The sequence below is a fragment of the Poecilia reticulata genome, chromosome 3 (assembly GCF_904066995.2).
Source record: "Poecilia reticulata chromosome 3, P_reticulata-male-v2, whole genome shotgun sequence".
In the NCBI taxonomy this organism is placed as follows: Eukaryota; Metazoa; Chordata; class Actinopteri; order Cyprinodontiformes; family Poeciliidae; genus Poecilia; species Poecilia reticulata.
Window position 1 is genome coordinate 22,734,155 of NC_088832.1, and position 16,049 is coordinate 22,750,203.

A 16,049-nucleotide genomic window follows, 5' to 3' on the forward strand; every position below is an offset into this window, starting at 1 on the left:
TGAGAATGTGATCTTGCATTATTGTGCCATTATTTCTATTATATTACTCGAAAATGGTCTCAAAACAACATCATTACACAATAGTACCGTTTATCGCAAACACGTCTGGGACAATCTATCATCTAGCGACATTTGTAGGCAGAACTACTCATTTGGTTCAAATCTGAAAAACAAATCTCCTTTTAGCACCTTTTGCTATCCAGTCATTAATCAGCTAATCCAAAAAATAAAAATCAGATCAGCTCTGCACTTTATTCATGTGATTTCAAATGACAAATGATATTTATTATTACCAATGATCAAGCATGCACTGAAGGGATGCTATGTTATTGCGTTTTACACAATAAAATGTACATTTTCTTATTTGAATTTGCATTTTTATGCATTTCTAATATTGTATAAAAAAGTATTAAGCGGTTCAGTGAAAATTCGACACCATGTGAATTTTTTATTTATTTTTTGATCCTATTGATTGATTAATCACCAGAATAATCAATAAAATTGTAAAATTGATTGTCACACGTCTGGTGTTTCTGCCTAGTTTCTCCCGGATCATGAAGCAGACGGTCAAGGATCTGGCCCCGAGGTGCTGCGTCACCTTCCTGCTGTCTGAGGACGGCAGCGGCAAGGGAGCCGCTCTGATCACAGCGGTGGCCTGCCGCTTGAGGGAAGAGGCCAAGAGTAAAAAATAACCACATATCAGGTAGCTTGTGGCTCTCGGTCCACTGCTGCCATCCTCAGCGCCTCACACTCCTGCTGCTACTTCATCCATGTGTCTTCCTGAGACAGAAAGGGGAGCGTCGCCCTCTTTCTCTGCTGCGTTTGGCAGCAAAGGTGATCCATTCTAGTTAAACTATATCTATCAGCACCCGGCCTCTTTAGGGTGCAATTTTGTGATTTCAAAGGTTGATTATAATTAATTACAAGCATAAAACATCTGCTGAAACATAAATAAATCTAATAAAATATTACCCGCTCTTGGTGGCTCCTCTGTCTCCACCTGGTGGATTCCTCTTGTTACTGCAGTCTGGCGGTTTTCCTATCAGCTTTATTTTGTTGCACATCCAGAACTTTAAGCAGTTGAAACCAAAGTGGGTCTTTTTGGAGCTATTTGTGTTTTTACATGATGATTTAAAGGGATCTGATGGAGCAGAAATATGTGCGGTGAAGGAAGGGAATATTTGTGCTTACGGTTTTAATAGATCACCCAGACATGATGCAGTGTGTTCAGCATTGTTGTTATTTATTTTATGTTTAAAAATATTACTGCTGCAAAAATGATGCACACACAACTATCCACTGGCTAATTTCCCCTCACTGTATTTCTCCTGTGCACAAAAACCTTCATGTCATGTTTCTGCTCTCTGGCTGCAGTTTATCTGTAACCCGGTGTAAACAATTCATGCTGCTGGTGCTAATAGAAAAGCCTGCCAGAGCGAGGTGCCAACACAGTGGGAAAAAAATAAACAAGCTGTGCGTAAATGTAAGAAGATTTATTACATTTTGGCAACATGCATATATGATATATAAATCTACCCCCACTTTATAAAGTAGTTTTTTTTTTCTTAGAAAAGTCTCAGGAAAGTTTTAAGGCTGTGCGACTCGTTGGCATCTCTCTGATGAAAAGCAAAAAGAAATACTTGGATATTTAAAAGTGTGCATTTTCCACTGTAGAAACTGTCCAGATATTTGATGAACTGTTCAAAAATCTGACTCTGTAAGTGGAGCTTTTTCTGTTTTCTGTTCTGTTGGATGAGTTTTGTTGTTTTAAAACCGGTTCTCCGTCTGTGTTCCTGTCCTGTTGTCTGTCTGCCAGCTCCTGCGAGGCATCCAGGTGCTTTTCTTACTTTGGTCTGCAAAACCCAGACTGGATGTGTTGCACATTGTCCGTCTGACTCTCAATAAATTGAACCTCAATTCATCCGAAGCCGCGGTTTTCTGTTGATAGTTGCTCGATCGGTTTCCGTGCAATTTAATTAGATTTTTAAATTCATTGTTTTGACACAAAGGAGTGCATGATTGTAAAGAGGAAGCAAAATGGCTAACGGTTTTTAATTTTTCCAAATAAAAATCTAAAAAGTGTGGCGTGCATATGTTTTACGCTCCCTTTTACTTCTGACGTCTTGCCTTCAGGAATGAGCAAATAGTATTTATGTGTGGAATAAAAAATGGAAGCTCATCCTGCAGCAACTCCCCTGGTTTCCATGTCACTTAAATGAAAGTGACTAACCTTTTCTGAGAAGATATTTTCACTTTCTTCCTCAGGCTGTTACCATCAGATGTCGATTTACTATATTTTAATTTTGATCAATGTCCTAGCTGTATGATTCACACTTGCACTCCTGAGTGATGCACGTATTAAATGAATTATTATTATTATTATTAGCAAACAGGAAGTTCCTTCCACTCATGTCGATTTTCTGCATGTTGGCCACAATAATAAAAAAAAACATTGATGTAAAGCTCCATGAATTTTATTCAACATTCCGAAACATCAAAACATAATCACAAGTCAAATATTGATATTTACATTACAATTGTAGACATTAATAGCCTCAGCAAGTAACTTTTTCTTAAAACCTGGCCATAAAAATGATTTTTTTTTTGCAAGTAAGACTGCACCATAAATATATATAATGTGTGCTTATTGAACAAATATCACTGATGTATGCTAATTAGATAGTTATGAGCATTGTACAGATTGTTTCCTCCACATATTTTGATGAATTTTATTTTTTTTAAAACATCGTTATTGATTTTTTTTTCTCAAGTGTATTTATAGTCTTACTGAGCTGGAGCTGCAGCAGCTGATGGGAGAAAATGGAGCTGGAAAAACGCGTTGCAACACGTCTGGGTTTTCACGTCAGTGATTATTAGGCTTACCTAAAAGTTTGGCACCAACAGCACTCAACTTTCCCTGTGAAATCAGAAACTACAGTTTTTAAAAGCAACACCAAAATGTCAAAGTTCACAGCTGGAGAGAGAGAATAAAGGTGAATTTGTCCAGAAGCATAAAGATACGTATTTTCACACAGCAACAAACTTCACAATGCCACATTTAGTCTTTTTGTCTCTTATATACAGTATTTTACAAATGTAAACACTAAATGAACGCTGTAGTTCAAAGGTCAGCATTTCACAGGGAGGTTGTCAGTTTCAGTTTGCACCATGCTTCTCCCCGTTTCACATCCAGTCAACGTGTCCACATTCAGTCACATTGCAGCCACAAACCTCACTGTGTCTCACTGGGATTTTACACAACAGACCAACACAAAGTCATGCTTAATTGTGATGAAAATGCAAAGAAAATGTTAACCAAACAAAAATCTGAAAGGTGTGGGCTATCTATGCATCAACTTCCATTAAACCCCTAAACAAAATCCGGTGCAACCTCATTAGTGAATAGAAATGATCTCTATGGACACTAGCAGGATCGATCTCTATTTAATTTACTTCTAGAGTAGATCTAGGTCTTCTATGAAGGTTTGTTAGAGAGACAAACAAGAATAGCGAGGAACGCAGCAGACAGGCTAGAGAAAACGATGCAGCACAGATCAAAACAAGATGGAAAAACTCTTATTAATAATCTGAAACAGACACACCACACATGGCGGTTCTCCTCAACCAGGAGTCTGCAACACGCAGCTATAGATTCACATACTAATAACAACTTAACAATATAAACTATAAAATGCTTTTAAATATAAAACCAATTTTAGAAATTCGCTTTATTTCTGAAGTTTTCTATGTTTCACGTGTAATATGAGGTGTCCTAGAGCAGAGCCCTGTGGACCCCAAACACCAGGTCTGACTCTCACTCTGCTAGGAATCACAATTATGCAACACTTAATGTTGATTCATCACAAAAAATCCCATTAAAATTCTGTGGATAACCGTTTGTAAAGTTGCACAGTAAAAAAGAAATTACAGCAATATTTTTGGTTTATTTAGCCTTCCATAGAGACAAAATGTGGGTGTTAATTTTTTTCAGTCATATTTCCACCATGTTGGTCATATTTTTATAAATGCCAGCAGTCCAAACTAAATGTTTAATTTTAAAAATAAATATTTAGCTTAAGAATTAAATATTTACTTTAAAAACTAAATACATTTTTAAAATAAATATTTAAAACTAAAATATTGAAACCAAATATTTAAATTAAATATTTTTTAAATATAAAATATTTTAAAATACAGTATTTAAAATAAAATTTTTGTTTGAAAACTAAATATTTTGTTTTTGAACAAAAATATTTAGCTTGTGAAATAAATATTTAGTTAGGAGGCTAATTGTTTAGTTTGCTAATTAAATATTTAGTTCCACACTAAATATTTATTTTCCAAACTAAATGTTTCAATTTCATATTTTTTCAAACTAAATCTATAGCTTGCTAATTAAATATCTAGGTTGCTAAATATTTAGCTTGTACACTAAATATCTAGGTTGCGGGTTAAATATTTAGTTTGGACCTTTGACATTAATGTTTGAACAACATGGTGAAAATATGACGTTGAAATGATTATATCTGTTTTCTCCGTCAGGCTGAATAAATCAAAAATATTTTTAGTTTTTACTCTGCAACTTTACAAACAGCACTCAATAGATTTCCCACGTCTGACCAGGTCTTTCTCCAACGTCTTCCTCAGCTGCTGCGTTGTCAACATGATGCTGCTCAGAGGTCAGAGGTCGTGCGCCACCGTCTTAGACGCTGGGTTTCTGGAGTCGTCCGGCTTCGTAATCACATGGGAGTTTTGAATGCTGCATGGGAACTTTTTCCGCTGCAAGCAAGCGTCTTTCTCCGAGTTTGCGCTGCTTGCTTTGATGGAGGCGTGCGTGTTTGAGTTGTCACTGCGGCGGCTGCGCGTCACCGTGACCCTGAAGGTGTGCGTGTACTGCAGCTCCATCTTGTCTTCCTCTGACACTTTGACGAAGGGACACCAAGCGAAAGCGTGACGGAAACCGGCCCGAAACCTGAAGAAAGGAGAGGGAAATGTTTTCAAAAGCTCGTACTGTTGGCGTAAAATGGCTAAAATATTTCAAAATTCTACCTTTGGTTCAAACAGCAGTAAATAATTGGATTATACATAGTCGAACTCATCGCCAACCAGAAAATAGCCAGATACACCTGACAAAGAGACGGCAAGAGATGAGTTGTTATATTATGAAATAATTAAATCACGTTAAACAGAAAATCTGCATCTCACCTGCTGAATGTAATGCTGTTTATAAATGTCTCTGTTAAACGACCCCAGAATAAAGTAGACATGGTAAGGCAGCCAGCAGAGGGCAAAAGTCACCACCACAACCACCATCATCTTCACCACCTGCAGCTCGGAAAGTTACAGATGCAGAACAAATGAATGAGGCATCAGCTTCAAATCAGATCAAATGACCAAGAGTCAGAGAATGGAAGCAGGCTGACCTTTCTCTTGGCTGTAATCTGGCTGTGGTAATGCTCGGTCGCCTCTCCGGGGATGTGTCCGCCCCACAGCGAGCGACCCACTAAACTGTAGGTCACCAACATGACCAGCAGGGGGAGCAAGTAGATCAGCAATATCACCGCAAACTGGTAACTGGACACAGACAGGGCTGCGTTACAGTTACTCGCATTTACCTGGAAATGTACTAACAGGAGTATTTTTACAACACTGTGCGTTTTACTCTTACTTGAGTAATTTTATTATAAAGTATTTTTACTTTTACTTGAGTAAAATTTCTGGATTTTCTACCCAGTGAATGAAGAACAAACATGTTTAACCAAAAATTCACCAGACACAGACCTGCAGTTTTTGTTCAACTTTTATACGTTTTTTATTGAAAGAAACTGATTGGAGAAAAAGAAAAAATACCCGATTTTGTTATTTTTTTGTTAGTTATATGGATTATTGTCATTTTGGTCCTTAAAATACTAAAGATTTTACTCAACTTCAGATTTTGCCCTGTTTGATTATGTACTTTTTAAATATTAAATTGTTGATAATTTGATCGATTACTCAGTACTTGAGTAGACTTTTTACCAAATAGTCTTTTACTCTTGGGTAATTTCTTGGATAGCTACTATTTACTTTTAGTGTTACTCTTAATTGAGTAAAATTTCTGGATTTTCTACCCAGTGAATGAAAAATAAACATGTTTTAACAAATAACAATAATCAGAAACAGACACACACCTGCAGTTTCTGTTAAAGCTCCACAAGTTATTTATTGAAAGAAGCTGATTTGGAATTTTTTTTTCTTTCATCTAATTTTGTTATTTTTTGCTACTTACATGAATTATTGACATTTTGGTTCTTTAAAATACCCAAATTTCCTCTTAACCTCATAATTTGGTCTGTCTGAAGATGTAATTTTTTAATATTAAATTATCAGTTACTCAGTACTTTAGGAGACTTTTTACCAAATACTTTTTAGTCTTATTTCTTGAACGGCTACTTTTTACTTTTACTTGAGTAAAAACATGTGGAAGTAGTGCTGCTCTTTCTTGAGTACCATTTTGGGGTATTCTCTACCCACCTCTGTATATAGAGAGAAATTAGAGAGGCAATTGACATGCACACAGAAAAAGAAACCAAACCCTCTGACACACTGTAGATCCTGTGCATAAATACATAAAACACACATAGAAATCTGACTCTGACTCTCCCTGTATGTGTTTTTCATTTGTCTCCCTCTTTCACCTTAGCTGGTGGGTTCCTCCGTAATCATCCGGCCAGTCGACCATGCACACCGTCCTGGGGTAGTAAAATGTCGTTACGCTGTAGTAGCACTGAGGGAAAGCCAGCGAGAAGGCCACAATCCAAATCAGGGCAATCACCACCTTTGTGGAGGTGGAGGAGAGGCGAGGCTTCAGCGGGTGGATGATAGCCATGTACCTTTAAAAGAACCAGGGGAAATAATTATTTTAAAGTAAGAAACAGGATTCCCCTAAAGACTGTATTCTGTCTGGACAGACATTTAATTACGAACATTCACTCAAGTTAATTTAAAAACTGCAGCTTTAAGAAAAATGCAAATGCAAAACTCCCAAAATATGGCATATAAATTAACAGGCCAGGCAATGGGTGGTGACCCTAGGTGGTGTAAATCTGTTGACAGGACAATTATTGTTTTGGTCCAACACAGAAAATCACAACAAAATACATCAAACTTTGTGTTTTTTATGTGTGAAAATGTATAAAGACAGATAAAGGGCATTTGTAAGGAACAACTTTCAAGCTTTTGGTGCTAAGTTTATATAGAATGAGAAATGGGCTATAACGCCACAAAATCCAATTTTAAAAGGAATGTGCTACACTGGATGGCGTTAACATCTGTATTAGAGACAGGAAATGAAAAGCAGGTTTGTTTTACCACACTGCAGAAAGCCAAGGAATGAAACCTGATGGCCTGCCTCTGGGTATGTCCTAACCAGCTGACATTGAAGCAATAACACAACATAATCCAATCTACAGATAAAATGATCACACACAATTATTTTCAACGGCAGTATGGATTGCTAGTCCCTGACAACGTTTAGGCGGGTAGTATGTGCCAACCGTCCAAGGTCCAGAGCCAGAAGAGCATCTCTATTCTGGAGTATAAATACGGTGAAATCCGTTTATACGTCAAAATTTCACCGTACAAAAGCAGTAAACTCTGTATTTATACGTAAAAGACGGTAAAATGCGTATTTATACGGTAAAATTTTGTGGCTAATAAGTACAGCTGCCGCTATTAAAGAAATTAGAGATGTTTTGTTTTACAGTGTATATTCAGGAGAAAAAGTTTCTTCAATCATGACGGAGGCTCTCATGTCTTTCGCTGAACATTTTCTGACCCGTTTTTACTGAACAAACAACGGCGACATCAGATAACGGCAAAGGCTGTTCGTATCCTAGCAACCAAAGGCAAGATAGTGACGAATGAGAAAACTAGATCCTATTAAGTATTCTTCAAAATAAAAGACTTCTTCTCTCCAAAATAAGTTATGCTTAAATATGTTGCACGTCACCTTTTTGTAATTACGTACAATCATGTTAAATTCAGTGAATAATAATAATAATAATAATAATAATAATAATGTAAATTATGCTTAACATATAATTGTAAATAAGTCACAAATTATGCAAATTATGCTTAGCATATAAGTGTAAAGAGGTCAGAATAGTGTATAATGTGAAAATTAATAATAATACTAGACATTTTCAGCAAAACAGGATTACTCAGTGGTGTCATCGCCATGGTCTAATCATTAGGCTAAGACTGTGAATCACACATCTGAACCATTCAGGGCAGACAGCGTGAGTGTTTCATGACTAATAAAGTGAGATATTGCATAATTTGATTTGCATAAAGGCGACATGTTTTTAACATCCTTCTTCAAGGCATTCAGCAGTTGTGATTGTGTGTTTTCATGTGTTTTTCTTGCTTTTCATAATCTTTGGCTTCTTTTCTTTCACATTCTGCTTGGATGTCACTCTTTAACCCGGCTGAATAATAACTCTATTTAAGGAGTCCTATTATGTAAAAATCAAGAGAATAATGGGGGTTTCTCCCTGGAGAAAGTGGACTGCCACTGTGATTAAAGAATAATTCAAAACTACATATAATTCATTTTTAAAGTGTGCTTGAAGTGTCTTAATAAAAAAACAGTCACTCCAAGCACATCTTAAAATACTTTGCACTATTGTTTTAGATAAATTAAACGTGTTCCAATAAAGGACCGACTTCATGCTTAAATCTACGGAGGTTGAGACTGGCAGAGCATGAAATTATTGTGATGAGATTTGGTCGAGATCAAAAGTGATCATTTCTGTGTTATCTTTGGACAACCAAAAATCTAACTGTGTATTCAGATCAAGATGACTAGAAGATAAAGGTGTGAAAATCAGCCATTTGTGTGTTGTGCTGGAGCGTCTTCACTCATTATCCCTGAGTAAATGACAGCAGTTTGGTTTGCTGGTTGCTTCTTGGTGAAACATTTTCAGCTTGAATAAGTTGCTCTTAACTCTTGAAAATAAACTTTTTTAGCTCTTTTGACTTTGCAATGCTTTCGATGTATAAGGAGAATTTTTTTTTTTTCTCCAGATATGTTCATCCAAAATCTTGAAACTTTGTTCATACTTCACAGAGATTATGAGAAAACCATCTTCATTGTCTTGAAACATTGTTATAAAAATTTGGTCTTTTCCAAAACAACAGGGTACTACAGTAAAACCAATAAACAGCCGGGGTTTAGCACTATACGTTTCAGTTTAAAATGCACCGAACGTGACAGTTCCTGTTGTAGACACTCTGAATCTTCCCCTTGTTTTTCTGTAAGAAACTTTCAATTTATCTACTGTAAATCATCCAGTCCTTTTTTCCATCTCACATGTGCTCTGAACCATTAAGAAAAGCACTCTGTTTTTCTCTCCTTGACAAAATATTCTACTTTTTCTAAATACAGTAAGTCTACCATGCTGTCAAAAGAGGAGTTCAAACCTTTACATCATAAAAAATGTTATTTCTCTAACCTATATGCTGCTTTTTTCTGAAGGGATTGGAGTTGGACAGTTCTAATCAAACATTGTGACCCAGGCTTTTGAGTTAATTCAGGTAAATTGTATTATGAGAGTTTATTTAACTAAAGAAAAAATAATAATCTAAAGACGTTTCACCTGAAACTCCCCTGAAAATCATAATTTGCATCATTAAATCAGTTCAGTCAAGATGTTGAAATTATGTTTTATTCAGAGCCAGTTTGGTACAACTTGCAATCCAATGCAGTAAAACTTTGGAAATTATCAAAAAGTTATCAATCGGAAGCCCAGCCGATTGCTTGATTCAATGTGTTTGAACACATATTATTAATATAGTTTGCTTACCGGTTTCATTCACTGTAAAGTCAAAAGTAAATTATTTTAAAAATGACTTAAGAAACTAGTTAGATATTAAAAATTCAAATGAGCTTATTGTTATTTATGATGTTTAGTGTTTTTCTTGTCTCTGTAGGTTATCAACCTACTAATGTTGCCCTGCTGGCGAGATTCAACCCAAAAGAAAACAGATGAGTAAGAAAATGTCGCTGAGTTGAGTTGAGTTGGTCCCGTGTCTTTCTGGAGGAAGCAAACCTTTTCAAGTCTGGCCAGAAGCAAAAGTGGCTTAAGAGAGTAAAAACAGCTTGACACACGGGTTCATCAAAACTGGAAAAAACAGATTAGAAAAACGCTGCCTGGTTTTATGAGTCTCAACTTCAGCTCCGGCATTCAGATGGTGGGATCAAAAGGGGCCAGAAAATTAGAAAACCAATCATAGATCCATCCTGTCGTATGTCAGTAATTCAGTCCGTAGTGGTGTAATAGTGTGTGATATATTTGTTCATGGTCATTGTTATTATCCCTTAAAGCAACACCACAGTCACTAACCATCTCTATCTCTTTACAGCCACAGCTACCCATCATCTTAAACTGGTTTCCTGATCATATCAAAGAGTTCCCAGTATTAAGAAATCCACAACTATAAATACAATCAAGCACCTTTGGGATGTGGTGCAACTGGAAATCAGTGTCATGGATGTACAGCTGACAAATCTGTAGCAACTCTGTGATACCATTAAGTCAAAATGGACCAGAACCTCTGAGGAACGTTAGAGGCACCTTGTTAAATGTCTGCCACAAACAATGAGGGCAGTTCTGAAATTAAAAAGAACCAAGAAAGTGGTTGAGGATTGTATGTTGACCATTAATTTTGTTTCCCACATTCAATTGTTTGTCAGTGGCATCTATAAATTGCCCCAGGGTGAAAGTGCACCATCATTTTCCCTGGGATGCCCCATCCATAGTGCACCCTACCTATTTAATTGCCTGCAGGAGACAGAGGCCTGCAGCTCTGGAACATTCATTTTAACTTTAAGCCACTTTTTGGAGAGAAAACCAAACTCAGTATTGTATGTATAGAATGTATAGAACAACGCTTGTTGGGTTAAATCAAATTAGAGCTGGATTTGTTCATATTTGACCCAGGGTTGGTTTCAGCAAAATAACACAAATAATGTTGACTTTAACTCTGCAATTTAAACAGTGGCAGATTAATGTAAGGTCACTTTTGGCTGCATAAATCTAACATAGAAAGTACTTCTGATTACTTCTCTGTTTGTTGTAATTATGTTCTTTCTTTTCAAACTCCCAGATAGGACTGGACAAGATGGCTGAAAAACATACCACAATGTAAGCATTTCATATCAATTAGTATCAATAATAATTGATTAGATTTTTGTTTTAGATATCTGAGGTACTGCCAAACTGGTAGCGTGATCTTTCCTCTTTTATCCACAGTTTTCACTCCACACTGTTGTGTTTTTATTTTTAAGCAGTTATGAGCCACCTGTATCAAAACCTTAAACTGCTTTTTATTTGTGCCAGTTACCCAACAAGTCGTTGCTAGGTTACCAAAGAGTGAGTGAGTTGCTATGTAACAGAAGAGTGAGAGAGTGAGTTGATTCCACCAACCTAGCTTAGCTGGATTCGAGAGTTTGAGCAACTAAAGTCTTTCCCTCTGCCTACATCTCCCAGAATGCTGTGCGGTTCTGGATCATAGTTTAATAAATATCCCATATATTGAATATTGTAGCAGATTGATATTGACCGCGTGCCTATCACCATGTATATTGTTACTGATTTACTGTCCAGCTCTTCTTTAGTGAAGTGCCTTCAGACAAAATTTGGTGTGAATTAGTTCTGGGAAAACAGAATTAAATAGAAATATCAACCTTTACTCTGCAGTGAATTTAAAGTGGTAACTTGGAACGCAGAGGCGATACAGAGAGCACAGACTCACCATCAGCAGACTGACCATCCACGCTTCAGTAAGCATCAATAACATCTGTGTTGCAGCTGTGTGTTGACCCACATCTCCTCCATGCTGCAGCTTGGTTTGTATGGCTGCTGCTTAACATAATTTCAAGTGATTCTGCTCATAGAGTGTAACTAAATGATTTTCACAAAGAGGTGCTATGTGATCTAAGAAGAAAATGTGCAAACTGAAAAATGAAAAGGCTTCTTCATAAATCTAATATGTTCCAGTTGCCTCGAATGCCAACATTTAAAAAACAAATTCAGCATTATGAGCAAAACAAATGAGAAAAGAAGCAAAAGAATGTAGCTAGTTCTAGCTAGGTCTAGTTTGCTAATTTGTAGTGCAAATAACTTAGTGCACTTGAAATAAGACAAAATTAACTTACAAGAAACTTTTCAGGAAGATATAGGAGCTTGTTTTAAGTAAACAATTCCTTAATATGGATGAAAAAGTACTTGTTCCACTGACAGATTATTTAACTTACAAGGCATTTTTCCCATATTATACGTAAATTAATCTTCCAATGTAGCTAGTGCTTTTTCATCAATACTAAGGAATTATTAACTTAAAATAAGATCTTATTTCTTGCTGAAAAGCTACTTGTAAGTTAGTTTTGTCGTATTTCAAGTGTACTAAGATATTTACCCTAGACAAAAATACTTAAGACTTTGTGTTTTCACAGTGATTTTTTTTTTGTTGAGACACTGAATTTTGTTTTGATATATTTGCACTAGAAACTACTTGGTCAGATTTTGTGTTTTTGCAGCGTATGTCTACTAAACAAAGCAGCTCCCACATTAGCAAAAAGAGACCAAGTGCTTTTATTATGGCACATCGACAAGCATGAGTGAGCTGATAGTTTACATATTATCTCACCTGTCCACTGAGATGGCAGCCATTGAGTATATCGATGAAAACATGGCCATGATGGGGAAGAAGTTCTGAAATCTGCAGTAGCCCAGGCCGAAGTACCAGTCGTTGTGAAGCGCATAGACGAAGTTGAAGAGGGTGTTAAACGTTGCCATGGAGGCATCCGAAAAGGCCAGGTTGACGATGAAGTAGTTGGTTACGGTCCTCATGCGTCTGTGAGCCAGGATGATCCAGATCACCGTGACGTTCCCGGTGATGGACACCAGGATGATGAGGGAGTAGGCGATGGCCCACAGAGCCACCTGAGAGGAAGAGGAGGAGGAGGAAGACGATCAGGAGATGGGAGGAGAACACTGGGAAACGAAGAGCTGAACCATTATCAGTTACAATCTGCCTCTTTCAGACGAATCCAGATAAATTAGAATATCATCAGAAAGTGTATTTATCTCAGTAACTTGTGTTAACTTGTGTTTTTAACACACACAATGTGATATGAAATGATAATTTCTGCTACTTTTAATGAATTTGCAAATTCAGTTATTTTTAAAATTAAAATATTATCCTGTCATGATGTGTTAAATGCAGAGATGGAGGTGGCGACTGAATAGGATTTAATGAAAAAACGTCAAAAATTACAAAGAAACAAAGGAGCCAGCGAAAAAGATCAATAATGGATGCAATGAAGAACCAGGCAAAGGAGCACGAGGAGGACACGGGGTGGAACGAGGAAGTGACGGGATTAGACGAAAGGATCCGGCAAGGGACGGCCGAAAATGAGAAGCTTATCTACTGGGAGGCTGAATGTTGAGACAAAGGACAGACGCTGATGAGCTAACGGGTTGCAGGTGTGAGTGAAGAGAGCAGGAGGCACACAGTGAGTAAATAAATAGAATAATTAAACCAGAGTGACAAGGAATAACTAGAAACCAAACACGAACCCAGAGCTATGCAAGGAAGAGGAAGAGCTGAAGTAGAAATGAAAACTAAGGAACACAAAAAATGACAAAACCAAGCTCAAACAACCCAAGATCCTAAAATATACATCTTAACACAGAAATAATGAATGATTATTATCTGTTGTTGTTCGGACATTTTAGTTCAGTTATTTTCTGTTTTGGTCTTTATTATTTTCTTATATCTTCCATTTTAGCTAATTCCTTGTGTTAGTTCATTTTTTTCTTATTGTTTGATATTTTTTGGATTTGTTCTGTCAGATTTAGTTCTATTTTTATTTCTGTACAAGTTTTCTTTCCCTCCTTCCATTTTCTTTTTGTCTGTTTTACACTCAGCCTTTCCTTTGCTCCCTTCCCCAGCTGCATTCATTTACCTGCCCTGTAATATATTTTTTTTCCAATTTATAGTAAAATACCAGCAACTGTGGTTGCCAGAACTTTACCAGGTACATATGGAAAAATCCGTACTTATATCCATATTTATAAGGATTTTACTGTATAAATTCTGCTGGTATGTTCTTTAAATCAGAATCTTTTTTTTACAGTGTGTAATTAGAATCTTTTTTGTTTTTTTGTCATTATTAGCCCTTTTCTGTTTATTAACCTCATTATCCTCCTCTGGCTCCTTCTGTTGCATTTTCATGTGTCACCATTTGCAACCATCCAGGTATCTTTAAGTTTGCCTCTCCATTAAAAATGTTTCCAAGTTCCCTTTCTACATTTTGGACCAGCTACAAAAACCGCACAACACGACAGTGACGTCACAACCCAGCTGATCAACTGGTTACAAGACTGCTGGTGGAAAGTTGAGTGAAAGGACAACATAACACTGAAAAAGAAGCAGGATATTTGCTACATCATCAGCTGTCTATTTCAGACAATTTCTATTAAAAATTATTTTTTATTAGTCTCAACTATTGTATTCTGAGGAACTAATTTAAGTGATCAACGCTGTGTCTTTACTTTTTGAACGGAAATATCACTCATTCACTCATTGCGTCCTCTCTCACCTGCCAGTCGGGCTGCTGGAACTGGTTCCCGGTGGTCTCGTTTCCGTCGTCCAGCCAGTCAGAGGTGACTGACAGCGGCATTAAAGTGGCCCCCGGGTCTCGCTGGAAGTGTTTAATAAGACTCTCGGCATCCATTCTCACTCCCTCTGTCACCTGGTGGCAGAAACTTTATGGATAACCGCAAGTCTGCTGTGCGTAATGAGGAACAATGGGTGGCGGACAGCCCGTCCTCATAAAGGAGGCTTCAGGAATCCGTACAAATTCATGTTGCAATTTATCTTTCTGCATGTAAAAATATTTCAAACTCTTTAAAATGATATAGAGAAATGATTTGTGTTCATCCATCACACCCCTGTCTTTATTTAAATTAAAATAATAAATTCGGTTAATAAACATGCCACAATTTATTTGTGAAGTTAATAGTCTAATTGTATTCTTGAATGGTTTTCCCTGTCATTTATTTATTAGAAACTGTTCCTCTTTGTTTGATCTAAAACACATAAAAAATTTTTAAAAAAATTCCAATTTGTGCAGAAAGTGGGTGTCTGCAGCAATGACTCAAACACATAAAAACACATTCTTAGTGTTATCTGTCTTACCTCTCCGTAGCCCCGATTATTTCGTGTGAACTAACTCCAGATGTTCCGCTCCATAGCTGATAACGGCCAAAAACGAAACGCCAGGTGCGTAATGGGCACTCAGGTCTGACCAAGAACCCATTCATGCATTTCTTCCCGCTCTCACACAGACACGCCGGCGCTGCGTCTCTCGCTTTCTCTCTGCTGGAATGTGTTACGAGCTTTGACGCGCTCCTCCACAGCGAGACGCGCGGACATTGCGGCGCAGAGCCGCGTGCGCTGACTGAGGCTTAATCCACGAGGACAGCGCAAAAACCACGGGGAGGAAGTGTTATCAGCCGTCTCCCAAAGTGTGAATGTGGGAATGAAATGGCATTTCAGATGTTTACATTGGATATATCACACAAGAGCTGTGAAGAGAAAAGGTTTGGGGACATTTTAGCTCCATTAATTGTGTCTAGCTTTTGGCTAACGGCAGTAATGGAAACGAGGGTTAAATATTTAATAATAATAATAATAATAATAATAATAATAATAATAATAATAATAATAATAATACTTAAGTCAGCAGAAGAAGTTTACTCACTCAGCATACAAAGAGCGTGATAAGACTCTTTTAAGGCTTGAAGCAAACCTTAGTGTAATCTGCATGCAGGATGTCTTCTGACAAAGGCGATATGGCTCACAGCCCAGGGCGGCATGAGATGAAGAAAGTCATGAAGTAAAGTATGGAAGTAAATACGTGTCACCAAGGTTTAAATTAAAAATGCCCCAGAAATTTTAATGTTGCATATTTGTGCTTACTTTTTCAGTGTTAAAATATA

The 16,049-nt window shown here is 37.0% G+C and overlaps 2 protein-coding genes across 4 annotated transcripts in view; one reads left to right on the plus strand and one right to left on the minus strand.

The window, feature by feature from the left end:
- The window catches only part of LOC103462842 (hexokinase-1-like), a 55,287-nt gene extending 52,550 nt beyond the window's left edge, over window positions 1–2,737 (plus strand). For all 3 annotated transcript variants that reach the window (XM_008405851.3, XM_081605257.1, XM_081605258.1), the window contains exon 21: window positions 542–2,737. In XM_008405851.3, coding sequence (XP_008404073.3) covers window positions 542–692 — 151 coding nt within the window. In that variant the 3' untranslated portion in view covers window positions 693–2,737. The remainder of the gene's footprint in view (window positions 1–541) is intronic.
- Window positions 2,459–15,666, minus strand: tacr2 (tachykinin receptor 2). The gene is made up of 8 exons (XM_008405837.3): window positions 15,247–15,666; window positions 14,648–14,800; window positions 12,691–12,986; window positions 6,678–6,872; window positions 5,424–5,574; window positions 5,206–5,325; window positions 5,050–5,126; window positions 2,459–4,972 (listed from the first exon to the last, which is right to left on the minus strand). Exons 2-8 carry the CDS (start codon window positions 14,780–14,782, stop codon window positions 4,681–4,683), a joined length of 1,266 nt encoding a protein of 421 aa, XP_008404059.1. The 5' UTR covers window positions 14,783–14,800; window positions 15,247–15,666; the 3' UTR covers window positions 2,459–4,680.
- Window positions 15,667–16,049: the final 383 nt, after the last annotated feature.

Bases quoted from the DNA above. Each gene is read 5' to 3' on its own strand.
- tacr2 (XM_008405837.3), bottom strand. From the start codon at position 14,782: ATGGATGCCGAGAGTCTTATTAAACACTTCCAGCGAGACCCGGGGGCC. The intron at 12,987-14,647 runs GTGAGAGAGGAC...TCTTCCTCTCAG, and splicing joins TCCAGCAGCCCGACTGGCAG to GTGGCTCTGTGGGCCATCGC. The intron at 6,873-12,690 runs GTGAGATAATAT...GTTCTTTTAAAG, and splicing joins GCTGCCATCTCAGTGGACAG to GTACATGGCTATCATCCACC.